The 17198-nt window shown below is 45.5% G+C and overlaps 1 protein-coding gene across 1 annotated transcript in view; it reads right to left on the reverse strand.

Annotated features, from left to right (window-relative positions):
• AKAP13 (A-kinase anchoring protein 13) overlaps positions 1–17198 on the reverse strand; it is a 108346-nt gene that overhangs the window by 79634 nt on the left and 11514 nt on the right. The window contains exon 3 of the mRNA XM_026648462.2: positions 7427–7570. Coding sequence (XP_026504247.1) covers positions 7427–7570 — 144 coding nt within the window. The remainder of the gene's footprint in view (positions 1–7426; positions 7571–17198) is intronic.

Below are 17198 nucleotides of genomic sequence, written 5' to 3' on the forward strand. Positions count from 1 at the left end.
CTGCAGAGTCCTGCACCGTATCATTTAAAATAATAATATTCCGAATGATCCATCCAGTTGTATATAATGGACTATTCACCAAAGCCACAGTGGCTAACTGTCTTCAACTATCAGAGGGGTAGCTGTGTTAGTCTGGATCTGTAAAAAGCGACAATGAGTCCTGTGGCACCTTATAGACTGACGAAGTGGGTATTCACCCACGAAAGCTTATACTCCAATACATCTGTTATTCTATAAGGTGCCACAGGACGCTTTGTCGCGGTCTTCAACTAGCAGGTTCACTGATACTCAACAGGAACTGAGCATTCGGGGAGCTGCAGTCCGTCAAATCTCATTTGCAAAAAGATAACAGAATACCAAATTCAATTGTCAGACGAGAGATGTGCCTTTACAAATGCAAGAGACAACAGTAATGAACGTGAACACAAATGCTGTTACCACATTCCCACTATGGGGCACCTCAAAGTCCAACATCGTGGGCTCTTCAAAAATCAGTCAATTAGACCACTCCAGAGTCTGCATGTTTCTGTTCTGCGTTTGTACTAGAACAAAAATATCACCTAAAAGCTCCTATGGCAATTAAAAAGGGAGTATGAGGTGTTTGAAAACAGTCGTTGGTAAAATACTTCATAATTTAAAGAGAAACCTTACTGCCAAGTTTGGTGGGCATTAGCCCTGCTTCTCATATCAGTTTAATAAGTACAAGATACATTTTTTAAGACACGTATTAAAGAAATGCTTCCACATTCTTTCCCACAATCACATCCATCAAAAACCAATATCCACAGAGTAGACTGCATGAGTAATACTCCCCCCGCCCCATTGTAAGTATATATTTTTGGTTGAAATAATTCAATGATCTGTGTGTCATGATAAGGAATATCGGCCATGAAAGATAATTTTTCTGTAAATATACTCCAGTGACAAAATTAGTGTTAGAAAAAAGTATATTACAGTATATTTTTTAAATGAGGTTTAGGGTAAAACAAAACAAAAACATAAGAAAACTGGAGAAGCAGCCTTATAAAGTTACAGATTTTTTTTTTTTTTTACATCATTGATGATAGCTTGGCATTTGCATGTCATGATGACAGTTTATTGAACTGCCTAAATCCAGACAAATTACTTAGTAGTCATGATGAGAACAATACTTTATTAGAGAAGGAAATAGTTTGTTTCTCTTTTCCAGGTCACAGGAAGCTGTTGTCATAATTAAGGCAGAGTCCCTGAAGGGCAGGAAGATTGCATCCTGGCTGACCACCAGAAGGGTGCAGTTAGTTAAAGGACATTAATCCTGGATGCAAATGGAATGGATGTAGTGCAAAATTGCCAAATTACTGTGTTTTGCTGCCTAACTCCAAAACAGGCAAAGGGATTTTTATTTTCCAAATGGAAATAATTTACTAAAAAAAAAACATCCCTATTTAAAAAAAAAATCAGAATTACTTTCCCTCATAGATGCGCTTGCTTGTTTCTTAAATTACAGCTGGATAGAATCAAAATATAATTTAAAAATTATAATTATAATTATACATTTGGTTCATTTATGGTTTTGCCTTCATCTCTTGGACTGGTTTAGTTAAAAAAAAAACAAGGTGCGAGTTGCTCGAGCCTCCAGTGTACAGTCATGACTCTAATATCCCTCCTGTTCTTCAGAAAAAGTTCTCCTAAATAACACTGATTTCCTATTTTAAAAAAAGACACTCCCTTCCTGTAAGACAAAGCATTTTAAAGAGTCAAGACTAACAGGCACACAGTGTGGCCTAGTGGATACAGCACCAGAGTGGGACACAGGAAACTTGGATTCTATTCCCAGCTCTGCCAATGGGCGATCTTGAACAAGACACTTCACCTCCCTGAGTCTCAGTTTCTCCATCTGTAAAATGGTGATAATGATACTGACCCTCCTCTGTAAAATGTTTTGAAATTTATAAATGAAAAATGCTGTATCGGAATTATTATCATCATAATGCTCAAGGACTCTGGGCTGCACATATTGATCTGCAATTGCAGAATTGCTCTTGAGCACTGAATTATACACACTAGTTTTTATTTCAGGATTCCCAATCAATGTAAAAGGGCATCTCTGATTCACAATGAAAGTGTAGCTTGGCACCTGTACTTTTCAATCAAATATTATAATGGAGATTTATTAATTTAAGTAAATAAGATGTTAAATCTCCCAGGAAATATTGCATATTTCAGGCTATGGCTAGCTAGACCCATCATGTCTGCTCTCCCTAATTTGCATAGCTAATTAGAAAACCATTAAAAGCTGCATTAGGAATAACAATGATAACTTAAAAACAAAAATGGTGCAGCACAGGAGATTGTATCTGTAGATGGGAATCATCATGTTGGAAAAACCTGTACAAGATTTCAAAACCTGGAATGCAGAAAATGTCCCTCCACTCCATTAACAAAACATCCTCTTTTAGCCCCACTTATCAGTTGCATGTAAATTCCCTAGATAATGATGCAAATTACAGAAAGCAAAACCCACAACACAAGACTGGAACCTCTCAATATCACAAGGCCTGATAGTCATAAGCTATTCATCATCACCACTACACAGAGTTTTTTTTTTTTTTTTTTTAAATTTAGCAATTTGCCATCACAGTAGATTAAAAAAAAAATCTGTGTTAATGGAACTTGTAAACTGTGCCGGCAGGTCCACAGATCACAACTGCTTACTATTCCTTCCAGCTAATGAACTTAGGTACTCAATTCTAACCCTTCTGATGACCCAGTGTTGGGGGTGATTACTAAACTAGGTATGACCATGGCTCCCAGGTGTTAGCTAATTAAAAAAACAACCGAAACCCCACATCATCATATGCTAGCTCCTGGGAACTTTAAGGAAGGCAGATTAATTAATGTGATGGGAATTTTAAAACCACAGAATGTCACATGGTCTTAATATGTGCCAAAAAGTGGGAGGGTCTTAACATTAAAATGAGAAACAAACAGTTTCCTTTGTTTCTTTTATGCTGTTGTTCAGGGGAGTGTGGAAGCTTCTGGGGAAAAGAAAGATCATAGATGAAGGTAAAAAAATTAGTGAGATGGGGCCATCACCCATGAGGAAGTCTTTGGGAGAATCCTAAATCATATTAGCATTTTGGGAAGTGAAGGCCAAGCTGTCCACTCATGAAAATGATCATTGTATATCTCTATATATCACCGACTCTCTATCTACTGCCCGACTATGTGCAAGATTGAAAGCTTTAGGAAATACTCCATAGGATTTCTCTTCCTTTTCCAGCTGTAGGCAGTGTACCACAGCTTAAATTGTAAGACTGCTCGGTGGCTCAAAAAGATAAGGAATACAGTCTCCGGTGTGACCTCTGGCTCACAGAGGTAATCTCTTTAATAATATCTGCAAGGGCAGGTTCACAAGCTGCATGGTGACTTTAAGTGTCAATGGGAGCTTAAAAGCTAAGATGAGCAAGCAATACTAGTTATGCCCCAGGAAGATAGAGTTACACAGAAGACAGGAAATAACCTTAGACAGCATTAATCATTCACAGAAGAGAATGTTGCAATATCTGCCTACTGCACAGATAGCTCTCTAGAGAAGGAGGAGGAGGATGACTAGGCTATGGGAATAAACACTGGAATAGAGCCTGACATTTTGCTGGAGTCTTAGGGCTCATTGTGTAAATGACTCTCAGATGCCAGCAACTGCAAAGAATCTGAAGAAACAAGTCGTGCTTTGATGATAGGGCCTCTAACTGAGGAGCTCTTGTTTCTTTGGCACGTGATGCTCAACCCTGCATGTGCCAATCAGAACAATATGGGAGATGGGTAAAAAACATAGTAATGAGAACATATATATACACACACACACACCCCTATAGTCAGATGCAGTCCCAGGCATCTCGCAGAGATTGACTGCTCAGAGGACCTCAAGCCTCTGGAGCCCCTGAACAGAAGCAGGGCTTAAAATGGATGAAACGTTAACAATCTTGTGGAGGCTACAAGAATTTCTGATATTCACAAGAGGCTCCGTATAGCCATGGGACTGCTCTGCCTACAGTTTCCTGACTATATTAAACAACTAATATTGGATTTCCAGCCAGTGCTATCTTTCACTTCACTGAGTATTTGTATAGTAACTCTTGCTATGAAGAATGGATGTTTCATACAGCAAACAGCTGCTGCAGCAAGCAGTTCAAGTGTAACTCCATCCAAAGGAGAAACAGGAACTTTACAATAATAGTAATAATAATGATAATAATAAGGAATGGTCAAAATCAGTGTGCTCGAGGTTTTGAGACTCTCACATGCTTTTTGGTTTGTTTGGGTTTTGTTGTTGTTGTTCACACAAGTAGTTTACAAACTTTTTTCTTCCACAGTTGAAATCTATTTCTCTTCCCCACACTCCACCACAATTCAATTAAAACAATATTGACCTGGATAAAGGGAAGCCTGTGCTAGTTACTAGGGCCAGAACTACCTCACTACCTCTAAGAAAGACAGGCTATAAGATGTCCTACAGTATATGCTGTGCTTGATCACTAGGATTTCTCTCTCTTTACTCCTTTTTGAAATTAACTCTATTTGTTTTTCAGTCTCTCCACTTTCCACTCGATTTTTCACTCGATTTTTTTTTAATCCCTGCTCCTTTTCCACAGTATTTCCTATACATTTAACAACACAGACCCTGATACGTAAGAACTGGTGTGCACATCACAGAATGTCTAGCACGACCTGCCTGTATTTTGATAGTCTCTCTCCCCTGTACAAATTAGTCTTCGATTCCTAAACCAGAACTCATCAACATTTGGGACTCGAATTGGGAGAGTGGTCTAGGATATACTTAATGAATTTAACTCCTTGCTGTTCATGTACAAACCTGACAAGAAGCAGGGCAGTGAGCAGATTCTGATTTTTATAACATTTGTAATTCAGAATCATTTGCTGAATGGGTTACATGAACATTACGGGTCATTCATAAACTATTTGCTGTGACTACCACTCATGATTTGCTATGAATAGCTCTCTATTTATGCTGTGTCTTTGGTCACCTAAGTTACATGATCTTGGCAGTGCTCCAGAGCTGGACGACTCCCAAACCCACAAACCCTTTAAGATGGCCATTCAAACATCAATACTTGTGTAAATGCATATTTTCACCATCATTTCTCTGAAATATGTCAATATTCACAGCACTTTCCATTTTGAAAACTTTTTTATGGACAAAACGTGCTGGTACTAACGTTTGTGAAAAGTGAGCAAAAAGGGCCACAAATGCCATCTGATTGAGGTCAGTACTCATTTGAATGAATGTTCAAAAACACTTTCTTTTTAAAACTGATTTTTCCCATCTCTTATTGGGACCCTGGGAAAAAAAGATAAATGAAAACCAGAAAAAGCTACTAAAAGCTTGATAGTATTGATGAAAGCTTCTGGTATTTATAAATATACAATGGATGGAGGCACAAATGTAGTAAAGAGGTGCCAAACATACAGGAAGGAGAGAGGCAGGGAAAAGGGAACCCTTCTGTTTAGATTTGGAGGGTTAGCAAAGGGGAGACAAAAGTGCTTGTAAGGCAGAGGTCAACTAAGTCATTTCAGCTTTGACTAAGCTTTCAAACTACATTGCTAAATCTTTCCAGTTTTACCCATCTCTAGATGCAATCCACCGCATAGTGGGAAAGACTCAGAACACTGATTTGATAAGAGCTTTCCATTCTGCAAATGAAAATTTCCTCAGTACTTGCCCTGTCACTGTAATGGAGCCATTAAAGAATCATATACCCTACTTGCACACTTCCCTCGGCCCCACACCTTGACGTTTCTTTCCCCTGTGACACTCCTGCCATTTTGGATTACTATGTCATTTTGAACCTCCATTTTTGTGGTTATATTTTGGGAAACACACCTTATAACGTGGGGGGAAATGTAAAACGTTTTGCGATTATTTACTTTAACTCCTCCCCGCCACTTCCACAAACACCATTATTAAGATCAGACTCAACGAATGAGCAATGCTGAACTCTGTAACTCATGCAACTCCCTGAATGAGATAACTGGAGACAATGCTCTGCTCTGCCTGAAGGAAAGCCCTGTATAGAGGCAAGTCCCCCTCCCCCATTTCGTGAGTGAGATGGGAAAGGGCGAGGCTGGTGAGCTCCACGCCTTGCCACATTCACTAAGGGTGACTTTCCAGTGCATTTACAGCACATGAGATCACTTAGTCCAGGCTGTGGTCTTTCCCATCGTGCTGGAAAACGTTCGCCATCATCTGACTTGATTTAACCAAAGAGAAATTCAATTTGTTAAATGCATTGCTCTGGAAGTTTGCATGAAAATCGCCCCGACTTCCAGTTGCTCAAGATAGGAAACGCATGTCTGAGCAGGAGGTAAGCATGGGATGGCTACAGATGATAAATAATAATCTGTGCAGAATTCTAAGCTTCACCATATACACACAGAGCTTGTGCCAAGGTTTCTGTGACGGTTGTTCACAGGAGTCTAGTGAGCCTTCTCATTCTGGAGCATTTTTTCCAGAGGTGCCCTTTCAGCCACCTGCTATGCTTATCCTTTCACCAGGTAGAGTGGGTGAAGGCAAGCAGCTTAACATTATAAATCGGTCAGCTGGAAGTATTTGAGGGTGGGTGGTTTCTGCTTCTCAAGTTATACCAGGCTGTCCTGGTCCAGGAAGCAGTAGACCCAAGGCAACTTCTGAAACAAAGCAACTCTCATTGAAGAGTCTGATCTTGTATCTTGGTTTTCACCCTCCTCCTCCTCCTCAGGCCAATGATGACTCTCAGGACTTTTAGGCCCCTTAGGAAACTGGAAGCACTGTCACTAAAAACACCCAACAACTAGAGCTATTACTATCACTTATATTGCTATTGCCTGGCAATGTAACCATGCCACTCTGCACTGTTCAATTGGCCCTAAGTATCCGGAGTGAGTGTTTTCTTCCTTTTAACATACTCTCACTGAAGTGATGGAATCACACTGATTCTCCAACAAACCGTAGTATACAGTGCAGAGGAGGCCAATGGAAAGTTCAGTGCTTTGCAGGAGGTCTCTGTTTGTAGGAGAAAAATGTAACGTTTGTAACACTGGATTTCATAGCCTCTGTGCAACCCTTATTAGAGACCTTGAAAGAAAGTGTGCTTTTTCAACTCTCCCGATTGCGTTTGATCTATCTGCAGAAAGTTAAAATCAAATTATCCCCTTTAATGAACCCTGCTGGAAATCAATAAAACTTTGTGCAAAACCACAGCAAACATGTCCCTCTTGATCATCATTGTAGCTGTACACCAGGGGCCTGGTCCTTCCTATCTCTTCATCTATTTCCAGTTACCTAATCACCAGTCGTTATATAGGCAGAACTCCCACAAAATCAATGGGAGTTTTGCCTGGGGAGGGTCGTTAGGATCAGTAAACTGGCCTTCTGAGACAGCCCTACCTTTCCAAAGACGATGTCATCCATCCCATCGCCAGGCAAGGGGAAGAGTTCAGACTCGCTTCCAGTTCCTCTTTTCAGGACACCCTGCGATGAGGCACAGTCTCCACTCAGCCCATCTTCCAGAAAATTTTCACATTCTGGGGAAACAAACAACAAAACACCAGAATGAGTTACAACCTGGCCTTTTCTTTTGCAGTCACATGCATCCACCTCTCATTTTTGCTGCATGAGGTACAAAAACAAATTCAATAAAATCACTAGAGAGGGCATCACACCTGCAATTGGTTGTGGACAGCAGCACTGGTCATGTCAGCTAATTGCTATTGACTTATTTACACAGGCCACAAGTGTGCAACCCACTTTACAAACAAGTGTTTGTGTCACACTCTGCATGCACCTCCCAGAAAGTCAGAGCAGGTTTTTAACATTTTATTCAACGGTTCAGAACTCCTTTTTTAGTACTTCTCAGAGTATGTCTACACAGTATGTGGGAGGGTGATTTCCGGCACAGGTAGACATACATGCGCTAGCTCTGCTTGAGCTAGTGCACTAAAATTAGCTGTGTGGCCACAGCGTCACAGGCAGCAGCTTGGGCTAGCTGCACAAGTACAATCCTGTCCGAACCCCTGGGTACATACTCGGATGGGCTAGCCCAAGCCGCCGCTTGTGATGCTGTGGTCACACGGCTATTCTTAGCAAGCAGAGCTACCGCATGTATGTTTATCCAAGCTGGGAATCACCCTCCCAGCTGCTGTGTAGATATAACTTACGTGGCATAAGTGTGGCTGTGTAAAATTAGGGTGGCCAGATAGCAACTGTGAAAAAACAGGACAGGAGGTGAGGGGTAATAGGTGCCTATGTAAGAAAAGTCCCAAAAAATGGGACTGTCCCTTTAAAAACAGGATATTTGGTCACCCTATGTAAAATAGACATGCCATGTAAAACATATATATTCTTACCTGTAGTATACGCTGCCCGTACATATACAATATACATTTGGGGACCAATTGAACTCAATAAGGGGCTTGCCATTGACTTAAATGAGAGCAGAATTAAGCCCATAATCAGTAGGCGTAAAGCAGTGTTTCTCAAACTGGGGCTACCACTTGTGTAGGGAAAGCCCCTGGTGGGCCGGGCCGGTTTGTTTATCTGCTCCGTCCGCAGGTCCGGCCGATCGCGGCTCCCACTGGCCGCGGTTTGCCGTTCCAGGCCAATGGGAGCTGCTGGAAGCGATGGCCAGTACGTCCCTCGGCCCGCGCTGCTTCCAGCAGTTCCCATTGGCCTGGAGCAGCGAACCACTACCAGTGGGAGCAGCGATCGGCCGAACCTGCGGACAGAGCAGGTAAACAAACCGGCCCGGCCCGCCAGGGGCTTTCCCTACACAAGCGGCGGCCCCAGTTTGAGAAACACTGGCGTAAAGCATATGTAAGTGAAACGTGTGCTCCTCTTTCTCAATATCAGAGAAAGTCAATTCCATTTAATTCTTTAAAGCCAAGGTTAGGATTTCTTTAGTGCTTAGCAGGAGAATTTCCCACATCTCCTACCAGGGGTGAAAGAGTTCACTTTGTTTTGGAGAAAGGTATGCTCTCTTAACAGATTAAGTTATTCAGAATTCATACGTTTTTTAAATTTTGTACTTGCACCTGGAACTTTGATCGTTAGAGACATTTTATAAATTAAAAATAAATCCATTTCAACCTAATGCATGTTTTCATAAATTGCCTCTACCTTTCATTATCCTGGTGCTGAGCACAGAATGAACACTTAGAGTACAGCTGGTCTGAAAGGGATTATCTCCTCTACATCATTTTTTTAAAAACTAACAAACTTTAGTTTTTGTTGATATTTCAGTGCAAAATGTCAACATTTCATAGAAAAACCCCAAACCTGAAAATCAAAATCTCTTCAGCCTTTGGCAATCAAAAAATGTTTAGCCAAAAACTGAACGATTTAGTTTCTATTTTTTTAAGGAAAAAAACTGAAAATAGTTGAGAAAAGCAAGCACTTTCTATGAACATTTTCGTTTTAGCAAAAAACCAATTTTCCATCAAAATATTTTTAACTAAATATCTTCATCCTGGCCTAACCTAGGCAGACAAACACATTTTGATGGTATCTGCTTGAATGAAACGTTTATTCACTTTTAAATTACATCTATTGTGCTCAACCCTCAGCTGTGTCATACGTACACTCTGCGTAGCTGAGGTGGGTTTGGGGTGAGGAGAGGAGCCATAAGCCACCTTTGTCTCTATCTGAAACAGGCCCCCTCTCCCCCATGGCAGCTCTACTTCAACTGTAAGCCTCTTGGGGCACAGACCATCTATTGCTCCTGTGTTTGTACAGCCCCTAGCACAACAGGGTCCTGTACCATAAGTAGGTGTCCTAGGTACTATGGTAATACAAATAATATTACGCCAGCTGTAGCCAGCCTCTGCACAAAACTTAGCCCAAGAGATAAGGACTGTCAGGTTGCACCGCAAAGGTCTCCCACGAGCCCATGTTCAGATGGCCCTAATTAAAAATTCAACTCTAGCTAAATAGTACATGTAAACTCAGTACTTCTCAGCTGAGAAGTTCACTCAGTGAGTATGTGACAGGAGAAGAGATGCCAACTGAAGGCTGGCTACGCTATATAGTCTACTGAGTCACTGAGAGATGACTATGTTGTGGTAGTGACATGCTTGGCCTTTGGTGGTGGTGGGGAGAGAGTGCTAAACAGCCAACCATCCACCCCTGGCACCAGCACTGAGCCATTACATCCAGGAACAGCATGGTTCCACCTATTTCCATCTGTGTCCCTTGGCTAGTGGGAAATGGAGACAGCTTGATAGTTGTGCAAAAGAAGAATAGTGGAAAGTTCAAAGAGAATGAAAAAAATGCTCTTTTGAAAGCACTCAGATACAACGAATGCTTCCCTAGAAAACTGCTTTCCACTAGTGGAGATAAAGATGTTCCCTGTGGTACTGTAATTACGCTCAAGAAAGAAAATAAGACTGGAAACACCAATATTCCAGAGATGAGTTTCCAAACCACAAAGAATAGGAAAAGTACTTCTTGTACTAGGTGTGGCTGTTCCCCATTCCTTCTCCCCTTTCAGTAACCCGGAAAATCTGAACCTCTTTTCCACAACTTTGGGGGGAGAGGGGGAGAAAGAGAGAAAAGGAAAAAAGAGAAGCTGTAACAGACTGTGAGCCAACATCCCGGACAATCCAGCTGGCAGTTTAACAGAGCATGTCCACATTCCAGACGGAAAAACAAATAGGCTCAGCGACGTTCTGATGGAAAATTCACAGGGAAGCTCCAGATTCGCCAATGGACGGATACCTCGCCCAGAAAATAAATCAGAACAGGCATTAAACAGGATTGCAGGGCCAACAGAGGGGCATGAGAGGGTGGAAGAGGAAGGAGTTTCTTTCTTTCAAGAAACAATGGGGGGAGGAGAAACCTGACACATACCTCATCCCAGCTGTGCTGAGAACTTTCCAAATCCAAAGGCTGTTTGGAATAATTCTCTCCCCTTTTCAGGGGCACTTTATTTATTGATTTTTTTTAAACTGTACACATGTTGCACAATTTGGGACTCCACATTCTTACACCATGATCTGATAAGCCCTGGTGACGACACTGTGACAATGCCTTAACAGAACTAGACAGATGACTCTCATCACATATACGTCATGTATTTACTGTGCACACATGATTTATAGTTTAACTCTGCTCATACATGTGTGTGTGTCTCTCTCCATGGCGATGCATATGAAAATAAAATGACACTGGGTGCATTTTTATGTGCATCATATGGAGACAAATACAAATCAAACTAAAAACCCATGGGAAGGAAAACTCCAAGCAGTTCACTGCACGGAATTACTACAGCATCATCGCCTCAAAGTGGGGGAGAGGTAAAGGAGGGAGAAGGTATAGCTTTCTAACTGAATGCTTGCACTGAGATCCATGGGAAAACCATAGCTCTCAATGTATTCAAGCAACCTATATGTTTTTTATAAGAATTAATATTAAATGAGAACCTTTCTATAAGTGGTTGTTTTAATGATCCTATAAAATTTAAGTGAGCTCCAGCTCTACTATCAAATTTGATAGGATTCAATTCCATACTGTACTCTTGGGGGAATTCTACGACACTGCAAATGTGCAGAATTTATGTGCCCCGCAGATTTCTTTGCTTCCCCGCAGAAAAATGACTTTCAGATGGGGAAGCAAAGGGAAGCCACAAAAGCAGTCATGCAACCCACCCCAGCAGCATGTTTCGGGTGCCCAGGGCAGCCGGCAGAGAGGTAAATCACTGTGGTGCTGGGGGCGGACTGCGGAAGACATGGCTGGTGGCTCCTACCCTGCGCCGAGCTCAGCTGCTAGTCCCGTCTGTGCTGGGGAGGACAGGACTTTCTCTTCCCTTGCACAGAATCCGGGGCCACATCAGACCCACCCCCAGATTTCTCCCTCAGCTGTAGGAAACTCTGCAAACTCCGCCCCTGCCCCACGCTTCCTGCACCCATCGCTCCTCAGCTGCAGGGGGAGGGATCACTATACAGGGAGCTGCTCCTGCATCTGCCCAACCCCTGTGCATCCAGACCCCCTCATACCCAGAACCCCCCCAATGAGCTCCACTCCCCCTGCACCTGGACAACCCCAACGAGCCACCCACACCTGAATCCGCACCCTACCGAGCCCCAACCAGCTGCACCTGGAGCCCCACCCCACTGAGTCCCACTCCCCCCAGCATCTGGATCCCCCCAAGATCTCCCCACTCCTGGACCCCCCTGCCGAGCTCTATCCCCTCTATACCCAGCCCCCCCCCCACCTGAGCCCCAGCCACCTTCACCTGGACCCCCCTGCAGTGTCCCATTACTGTTGCACCTAGAAACCCCCAACAAGTCCCTGTACATCCAGATCCCCCCCACACCTGAATTCCACACTGAGCTGCCCACATCCAGATTGCCCCACACAGAACCCTCTCAACCCACACCTGTCCCCCCCACTAAGCCTCTCCACACTTGGATCCTGCCTTGCTGAGTCTGCCTGCCCACACCTGATATGGAGGGGCAGGGCCGGGGGGTGTTTGTGGGGCAGGCCTGTTCCTTGCGCTGTGTCAGGGTTGAGTGCAGCCTCACCGCTGAGTCCGTGTCCTGGGGGAGGTGGGAGGGGAGAGAAAGGGGAGCTGCACAGTGATCTCCCATCTCTGTGCTGTGCTCCCCAACGCCATGCTGGAGCTTCCACATTTATTTGACAAATAAAACTTGCAGAATTTTAAAATACTGTGCGCAGAATTTTTAAATTTTGGCGCGGAATGCCCTCTGGAGTAATATTGAATTCTACTGGTTGTTGAGTTAATGTCTGCAGAACTCTACTGATTTCATCTCTGTCACATTCTGTCAGACCTTTGCCTAAAGGGGAGAGAGACACCTGCATTCTTCCCTGTCCCTCCTCCCATCCCGCAGCACTGCAGCTCAGTCAGGAGCTGTGTTGCTATTGTGATCCTTGAAGTCTTTGTGCAGTAACCACACCACTTCAGAAAGGGACAGAAGCGGAGGAGCTGGAGTACAGACACTGGCTTCAGAAGCGGTAACACCAACACTCCCACAGTCAGATCAACAGTAGATTTGGTGTGTCCTGTTTTCATTATTTATGGAGTAATGGAGTGATATGTGTAAAGGCATTTTGCAAACGCATGGAGCACACAGGCTCTGCCTTGAGGAACTGAAAATCAATTTCACAGAGGGAAATACAACCCACAGGGAAACCACATATGCAGAAGATGGCAAGCCATGTTGAAAGGTCTCATGAAAGAAGTGCAATTGAAAGAGGAGGCTGAGTGCATCTTGGGAGTGCTAGGCTGTTCTAAGCACAGTGTGACATATGAAAGAAAATACAGCTGAGGGTGGTTAAAAGGAGACAAAAGAAGCAGCTAAGAGACATGTAAGTGGGGGTGAAATTCAGATGGACTTTGAAAATGCATGCAAGGAGCTTAAACTGACGTAATAAGAGACAGGAAGGCAGTGAAAGGATTGGTGCTTGCTACTGCCCATCAATCTGGGGGGACTCAGAAGTGGAATTATTGACTGTTTAGAATATGTGATACTTATTATCTCACTGATATGGTGGATTACTGTCAAGTGTTTCCCCAGGGAAAGTCCAGGTTTTAAAAGAGTTTTATTTTATCTAATAGGGGTGTAGCGGAGTGAACACCCGCTGGGGCTGGGGAAAGGAGCAAAACCCCGGCTGATTGGCAAAGTGGCTGCAGCTGGGGCCACGCCCCAAACAGAGCAACTCGGCCTTATAAGAATGTCAGGGCAGCCAGAAGCTGGGGAGTCTCGCTCTGACAGGAGAGAGAGACAGGCCTGGCTGCTGGGGAACTCACCGGGGACCTAGAGTGAGGCAGGGCTGGGAAGCCCTAGGCCAGCAACTCCCCAAGCTGCAGGGCCTGGTCCTAGGCCCACATAGGTATTGGAGTTGCAGAGGGGCAGCCTGAGGGTGGGTAAAGGCAGCCAGTCCAAACCCCTTGTTGCTTGTGATGATTGGCTGATAGACTGCAGTCCGCCCCAGGGTGCAGGGGCTAGATCAGGGGTCTCAAACTCAGATGACCCCGAGGGCCGGAGGACTAGTGCATTGGCCCAAGGGCCACATCACTGACACCCACCACTTGCTGCCCCGGCCCCGCCCCCACTCCACCCCTTCCATGAGGCCCCGCCCCTGCCCCGCCTCTTCTTGCCCCTTCCCTGCCCCCATTCCAACCCCTTCCCTGAAGTCCTCACCCCAACTCTGCCCCCTCCCTGCCCCCAAGGGGTGCAGGAGGGGTGTGGGGTGTGGTGGGGGCTCAGGGCAGGGAGTTGAGGTGCAGGTGTGCAGGGTACGGCAGGGAATTGGGGTGTGGGGTGCAGGAGGCTCAGGGCAGAGAGTTGGGGTGTGGGAGGGGTGTAGTGCACTGTGTGGCAAGGGGCTCCAGGCAGGGGGTTGGGGTGTAGGAGGGGTGAGGAGTGCAGGGTGTGGCAGGGGGCTCAGGGCAGGGAGTTGGGGTGCAGGAGGGGTGTGGGATGTGATGGGGGCTCAGGGCAGGGGGTTGGGGTGCGGGGTATGGGCTCCGGCCCGGCGCCGCTTACCTAGAGCGGCTCCGGGGTGGCAGCGCCGCGCACTGCGGCCAGGGCAGGCTTCCTGCCTGCCTCACCTGTCCCTGGCCCCGCACCTCTCCAGGAAGCAGCCGGAGTCCCGGGGGGGGGGGGGGGCGGGGAGGGGAAACGGCACCATGTGCTGCTCTTTCTGCTCCTCCAGGTACCTCCCCCAAAGCTCCCATTGGCCGCGGTTCCCAGTTCCCGGCCAATGGGAGCTGCAAGAGCACGGAGCCCTCTACTCGCCTCCCACCCCTGTGCCCGGGGCTGCAGGGACATACAGTAGTTCAGCCGCTTCAGGGAGCGGTGCGGGGCTCGCGGCGGTACAGGGTAGGCGGTGGGGGCCGTGGGGAACTTGGCAGGCCGCACAAAAGAACGCCACGGGCCGCGTGTTTGAGACCCCTGGGCTAGATGGTGACTGGCAGTAGCCACGACTGAGACAACATGGGGATAGGGGGTGGGGTTCCCCTGGGTGGGGAGACCTAGAGAGAGAGTGCGGTACTGCCAGGGGGGCAGCACCCAAGCCCAGGGCACCGGGGTCCGGGAAGGACACGGGGGCCAATGACAGGCTAGACACCTGGCCTGCAGAAGGTGCTCTGACAACTGGTGAGCTAATTTCCGAGACGACCAGCAGGAGGCGCCGCAGGGGTGAATCCGCGCCTGATTACAAGGGGCCAGAAGCAGAACCTGGGTAGACCCCTGGTCACTTAACTACTCACATCACCCCCTCTTAACAGCACTTTGGCCAAAGTCAGATCCGAACTTCACATTTGGGGCCACTGTACAAGTCTTTTTTTGTGTGTGTCTTGCATAGAGAGCAAGACTCAAGGCTGTATCCTCAATGAAAAAACTAGTTTAACTAATTTCACTTAAGAAACAGCTCAGATTTTTGAAGCAGATGATGAAGTCCCATATGAAGGAATGCATGAGCTTGGGCAGACACTGGACTGTTGTGAGAATTCATCAGGACAGTTAAATTGCCACCTCACGAAACTGCAGTTAGGGCTGCAGGTTTGTCACTTTGCTGAACAAGTCACGGATACTTTGACTTCTCTGTTTGGCTGTGACTTCCATGCAGGAAGGCTCTAAGTGGGTCATGACAGAAGGGTGGCTGGGCCAAACCTCAGCGGCTCTGTGACTCCATGAGCCAAATTGCAACACCCACAGCGAGGAGCTGGGCCCAATCCCACAGGAGCCACCGCTGCCCAGAGTAAGTGTAGGATGGACTCGCTCTCAACCCCAAAGCCCAGCCCTGGGACACAGGAGCCACCACTGCCCGCGGTGAGTTTGGGGTGGGCTTGCTCTCTAGCTCCCTCTCCACCTCCCCTCCTCACCTGGACCGAAACAGGGTTGCAGTGCTGGGGTGGTTCATTTGTCAGGGCTTTGTTTAAAAAAAATAAAATAAAAATCATGGAGCAGTCACTAAATCCATGATTTTTACTAGATTTATCCTGATTGCTCTGTGATTTCTGATAAAAAGAAATGCCGTGACAAATCCTCCGACCTACGTATAATACTCATTTGCAATGGATACTTCACTCAACATGTTGCTTGGTCAGCATGCCCAGAATCACCCAGACAGTTCGCTACTTCACTCCAGGATCTGATCATGACACGACAGTGCACGTCTAGGTGCATTATTCAGCAGGAAGCAGAGGCAGAATGTTAATGCACTAACCAAGGCTGCCCAGAGGATTCAGGGGGCCTGGGGCAAAGCAATTTTGGGGGACCCTTCTATAAAAAAAAGGTGCAATACTATAGAATAGTATATTCTCGTGGGGGCCCCTGCGGGGCCCAGGGCAAATTGCCCCACTTGCCCCCCCCTTTGGGCAGCCCTGACACTAACCAGAGTGTTGCTGTTAGCCAATAATGTACACTCAGGAGAGTTAACCCTTATCTTCCAACTCATCACTGAAAACAAGGTACTACTCCTCCTTCTCCACATCTCAACCCCTCAAGTGTAATTTCTTTAATGAAAACAAAGCAAGACATGGCCACTGTAAGAAAAGCCCAGTTCAAAGCCACCATTAAGGGAGCAGATAAACTCCTCCAACTTATGCTGTTTTAAACACACCTATTAGAAGACAGGAAATATTCCCTCTTATCTGGGATATCAAGGCACCCTGAAACAGGCCAGGCTAGTTTTTCCATCCACGTGGAAGGAAGGGCAAATATTAAACAGCATAAATGACCGTAAGCTCAGCACAGCTCAGGGACGGGGGTGGGAAAGATGGCTCTGAACCACCTTCCTTCTCCATGAATCCTGGGAATCAATGGAGGCTGCTGGGTGCTCCGTACTTTTGAAAGATCAGGCTACTGATTTAGGTGTCTCAATATGGATTTAGGAATCTAATTTGGGGCACCCATTTTCAAAGTCTTGGCTATAATCTATACACCCATGCGCTTCTAAATTTTATTTATGAATCAAATGAGCGAATAAAATATTTTAACACAGAACTGCATCATGAGGAGATGGGCTATGTAGCTGGATGTCTCAGTACCAGTCATATAAGCACTGGAACAATGGACTAATAATTACATGTGCCATTTTCTCCCATTTGTGCATGTTTTTATTTTATGGGGAAGGGAAAGAGGAGAGAGAGAAAGGGAAGGAAAGAAGGATAATTCCATGGTAGAAGGTTAATTGTAAG

This window comes from Terrapene carolina, unplaced genomic scaffold (genome assembly GCF_002925995.2).
Source record: "Terrapene carolina triunguis isolate 2854851 unplaced genomic scaffold, T_m_triunguis-2.0 Scaffold67, whole genome shotgun sequence".
Taxonomy (NCBI): Eukaryota; Metazoa; Chordata; order Testudines; family Emydidae; genus Terrapene; species Terrapene triunguis.